This window comes from Thamnophis sirtalis, unplaced genomic scaffold, assembly GCF_051295495.1.
Source record: "Thamnophis sirtalis isolate CommonGarterSnake01/CBP01778 unplaced genomic scaffold, rThaSir2_p1.2 scaffold_13, whole genome shotgun sequence".
Taxonomy (NCBI): domain Eukaryota; kingdom Metazoa; phylum Chordata; class Lepidosauria; order Squamata; family Natricidae; genus Thamnophis; species Thamnophis sirtalis.
Genome location: NW_028261393.1, coordinates 12,382,637 through 12,387,510, shown reverse-complemented (window position 1 = coordinate 12,387,510; position 4,874 = coordinate 12,382,637). Strand labels below are relative to the sequence as shown.

The window sequence follows — 4,874 nt, the reverse complement described above, 5'->3', positions numbered from 1 at the left end:
TCCAGAATGGGTGAATAAACTTAGAATGGGTGGAGCCAAACATTTATACATCTCCCTCCGCTTTTTGCATTTTTATTTAAGTCAACCCGGTTTAAAGAGCAAACATGATGCCTGGGTCATTTTATTCCCCCTATGCCCAAATTCTAGGCTCTACCTTCTTTGGCGCTGCGCTTGCTGAGCGTGATGAGTCCTCTTCCCCTCTTGACAGGTATGGTTGTTGGTTATTTTAAATGCGTGTCTTCTATTGTATGTTCCCTTCCCTGTTTGAGTTGTTCGCCGCCCTGAGTCCCTGCAAAGGGAATAGGGCGGCATATAAATAAAACAAAACTTCAAACTTCAAACTGCTGTTTCACTGGTGCCTTGAAATATGTATCTAATCTGTTGTGTTTTATATTCCAGCCAGTTAATTTAGCCAGTGTCTCTCTGCAGCTCTAAGAACAGGTAAATATATTATTCTTGTCTTATTTTTGTTGGTCTCTTTCCTTTAAGACTTCACAAGAAAATTGGATACAGCTTGCACAATGCATAGAACCTTATTCTGACTTCAAAATACCAATTGCAGAAACCACAGGCAAGTAATATGATTAAGGACAAGACTATTTTTCTGAATAGTTTTGTGTCTCTAACAATGTAAAAGCCAAGGTGTCCTCTTTAGTAAATCCCATCCTGTTTATTCAGATAGCTTCCCAGATTTAAAAACAGTAAATTTTATTGGGAAAAAATATACAGAATAAAAACATTTAAAGCAAAAAAGAAAAGAAGAAAAATAGTGAGAAAAGTATTTTTTGAAAGATTTTTAATTTAAATCCATTTAAGTCCATTACACAGAAGGTCTCGGCTAGCTCCTTGATGTGTTTAGATTCTCAAGTGGTGCACTTTGCTTAGAAATGTACCTGCTTCCTCTATGTTTATAACTGCAAGTCCATAAACCTGGCTATTGTTGCCTTTTCTTTTTACTTGTGAATGCATCTTCTTTAGAGCTGACAATATGTGCCATTCTTCTAGTTCAGCTAATGTTTTTTGTTGTGACTTTTATTTCTCTTTAACAGCAGCCTCTTCTCGCCCCAGTCCTTGATGTTTTAATCCAGAAAGCCTATTTGAATTCAGAAATCCCAAGATTTTGAAAGCAAAGGAGACTCAACACAGCTGAAAATGAACCTATACAACTCGTCTTCAGACTTGATTTTCCCAAGTGCGGCCAACAAATCTCTCGATGCCGGTGACGTGATAGAGGACTGGGACGAAGGGACGTTGCTAGGCCTAAAGGTTTTACTGGCAGCAGTTTTGGTTCTCATCACCTTGGCCACAATACTCTTCAATACTTTTGTCGTCATCACCATTATCCTGACCCGAAAACTCCACACTCCTGCCAATTATCTCATTGGCTCCTTAGCTGCCACAGATCTCCTGGTGTCCATCCTGGTCATGCCAATCAGCATTGTGTACACGGTCACTCGCCTGTGGACCTTTGGCCAAGTCATGTGCGATATCTGGTTGTCCTCAGACATCACCTGCTGCACCGCCTCCATCCTGCATCTGTGTATCATCGCCTTGGACAGGTACTGGGCCATCACGGATGCTCTCGAATATACCAAACGCCGGACGGCTGGCCGGGCTGCCATCATGATTGCTATCGTTTGGGTCCTCTCCATCTGCATCTCTATCCCTCCCCTTTTCTGGAGACAAGCCAAGGCTCACGAGGAGCTGGCCACTTGCACCGTCAACACAGATCAGATCTCCTACACCATCTATTCTACATGTGGCGCCTTTTACATCCCGACGGTGTTGCTTGTCATCTTGTACGGCAGGATTTACGTCACTGCTCGATCCCGGATTCTGAAGCCGCCCTCCCTCTACGGGAAGCGTTTCACCACAGCCCAGCTCATCACGGGCTCTGCGAGTTCTTCTCTTTGCTCGGTGACCTCTAATCTTCACGAGGGACCTTCCCATCCGCAAGACTCCCCGGTGGTCATCAATCACGTGAGGATCAAGGTAGCCAATTCCGTCCTTGAAAGAAAGCGGATTTTGGCTGCGCGAGAAAGGAAAGCTACCAAGACCCTGGGGATTATTCTGGGCGCCTTCGTTTTTTGCTGGCTGCCGTTCTTTGTGGCGTCTTTGCTCAACCCTATTTGCCAAGGAGCCTGTTGGCCTCTTCATATCCTGATGGACGTTTTCACCTGGTTGGGTTATCTGAACTCACTGATTAACCCCATTATATATACTGTCTTTAATGAAGATTTCAAGCAGGCGTTTCAGAAAATAATGCACTTTAAAAACTGCTGCTAGCCGTCTTGATTTTGGACCCTGATCCCAATCATAAACTTTGATGCATAAAGCTTCCTATGTGGAAGTTCTCTGGGGTGGATTAGGAGCTGTTGATAGTATTTTAGGTGCAGGCACTAAAAATAATTCAATGAATCAATGAAATACCAGAGTTCTTGAGATTTTAGCAATGCAGTTCCTATGATTTTGCATAAGAGCACTGAAATCTCAATATTATTTTACGTTCTGGCCTAGGATCTTGCACATAACTGTTGAAATCTTGTGTGATTTAGTGCAGGAGTGTCCAACCTTGTCAACTTTAAGATCTGTGGACTTCAACTCCCAGAATTCCCTAGTCATCTATGTTGGCTGGGGAAATCTACAAATTGAAGTCCACAAGTCTTAAAGTTACCAAGGTTGGACACCCCTGATTTAGTCAATTCCTTAGATTTGGGCCATTTTATTTATTTCATGTATTGTGTTTGTGGCTATTTTCAGTTTGCTGTTCTGTGGATAGCACTTAGGGGTATTAGAGGCAGATGTCATGTGCTTGATGCTGCTGGCTGGGGACTTAAATTGTTGCTTTAATCTCATTGACTGCATTCAGACAACCATGAATTGGCCGAACTAGCTAAGATGTGGATGTGACTTTCTCTGTTTGCCCCTCTGCTCCTCTTTTTCAAGAACTGAGTATGCAAATCAGAAACGTTCTCCCATGGACTGCAGTTTCTCAATTAATGGCTTTGGAACTAAATCAGGTTACAGAGATGTGGTTTGAAGAAGGCCTAGTGTTGTGTTTTCAACTGGAAGATTTTAGGTTTTGGGTTATTGACCTGAAGTATGATCATCCAGACTAAGTTTTATCCAGCATGATCATTCACTATCTTATCTAAAAAGGATTAATGTCAGGCGTGCCTCCATCATGGAGGAGGATTTAATTTCCATCGTGGAAATTAAAATACTTTTACTGGTTATGAAAAGATAGCAGTGAAAGGAAAGCAAGATCTGAGCCAGAAAGGCGCGAACAAGTACATATCAAATGATTACCCAGCCCCCTCCCTCCAACGATCCCACCCCAGTGTCCAATCTGCAACTCCCTAAGGTGTCATGTGGGATGCATCTCCAAAAGGCATCATCAGGTTGGTATGCAAGACGGTTGGCCTTGACCAGTCCCAAACACCAGCCACCAGCATGCGCAGAAGATGGTGAGAAGAAAATTCCCTTTTCCATAATTCCTCCAGTACCATGTAATTCCCATCCCAAATACCATGCCCCCATCCTCCCCATTTCTATGGCAGCCGATAGCAAGCAAGTGAAACAGAGGCTGACAATTTGTGTTGTTGTTAATTTTTTCTGCACAACTGGGGCAGGGATGAAGATCTGGGAGGAAAACAGATAACCAAAAAGTTGATTTTTTTTTATTAACCTCTCTCTCAGCTATAGGAAGGAGTCAATGGCAAGCCTTTTCTGAAATCTTCCCAAGAAAACTTTTGAAACTTGTTCCAGGAGTCAGCACTGGCTCGGGTACCAAAACAACAGCAACAAAAATTAATATAATACAGTTATTTTAGTCTTGGCTGTAGTACCAGTGGCAAATATACATAGTCCTCGACTTATGACCAAAATTAAGACCAGAATCATGATTGTAAAATGCTGGTTGTTAAGCAGGTCACCCTCATGGTTTTGCAACCTTTTTTGCTGTGGTCATTAAGTGAATAACTAGGCAACAAAAACGAAATGCACAGGTGCAGTATAGGTGGTACCTTGTTCAACAGTAGTAACTGTGAAAGGGATCTTGGAGTCCTAGTGGACAACCATTTAAATATGAGCCAGCCGTGTGCAGCAGCTGCCAAAAAAGCCAACACAGTTCTAGGCTGCATAAACAGAGGGATAGAATCAAGATCATGCGAAGTGTTAATACCACTTTATAATGCCTTGGGAAGGCCACACTTGGAATACTGCATTCAGTTTTGATCACAACGAAGTAGAAAAGATGTGGAGACTCTAGAAAGAGTGCCGAGAAGAGGAACAAAGATGATTAGGGGACTGGAGACTAAAACATATGAAGAACGATTGCAGGAACTGGGTATGTCTAGTTTAATAGAAAGAAGGACTAGGGGAGACATGATAGCAGTGTTCCAATATCTCAGGAGTTGCCACAAAGAAGAGGGAGTCAAACTATTCTCCAAGGCACCTGAGAGTAGAACAAGAAGCAATGGGTGGAAACTAATCAAGGAGAGAAGCAACTTAGAACTGAGGAGAAATTTCCTGACAGAACAATTAATCAGTGGAACAGAAGTTGCCTCCAGAAGTTGTGAATGCCCCAACACTGGAAGTCTTTGAGAAGATGTTGGATAGCCATTTGTCTGAAACGGTATAGGGTTTCCTGCCTAGGCAGGGGGTTGGACTAGAAGACCTCCAAAGTCCCTTCCAACTCTGCTATTGTATAAATTTTTGTATTGTATAAATCTGGGTTGTAAGTAGCCTTGGAAAGGTCTGTTGTTGAACAGTCACTAAGTGAGGACAACACGTAATTTGAGGACTACCTATATCTTGCTATTCTTAGTCAACTCTTGTTATTGTTCTGTCTGAGTGAGATCCATTGGAATTGG

At 42.5% G+C, this 4,874-nt stretch overlaps 1 protein-coding gene across 1 annotated transcript; it reads left to right on the top strand.

Moving 5' to 3' along the window:
- Positions 1-1,152: 1,152 nt before the first annotated feature.
- Positions 1,153-2,286, top strand: HTR1D (5-hydroxytryptamine receptor 1D). Its single transcript, XM_014056030.2, has one exon. The coding sequence runs from the start codon at positions 1,153-1,155 to the stop codon at positions 2,284-2,286; it is 1,134 nt and encodes a 377-aa protein (XP_013911505.2).
- Positions 2,287-4,874: the final 2,588 nt, after the last annotated feature.

What these genes read in the sequence shown, in the direction of transcription:
- HTR1D (XM_014056030.2), top strand. Translation starts at nt 1,153, where the DNA reads ATGAACCTATACAACTCGTCTTCAGACTTGATTTTCCCAAGTGCGGCC.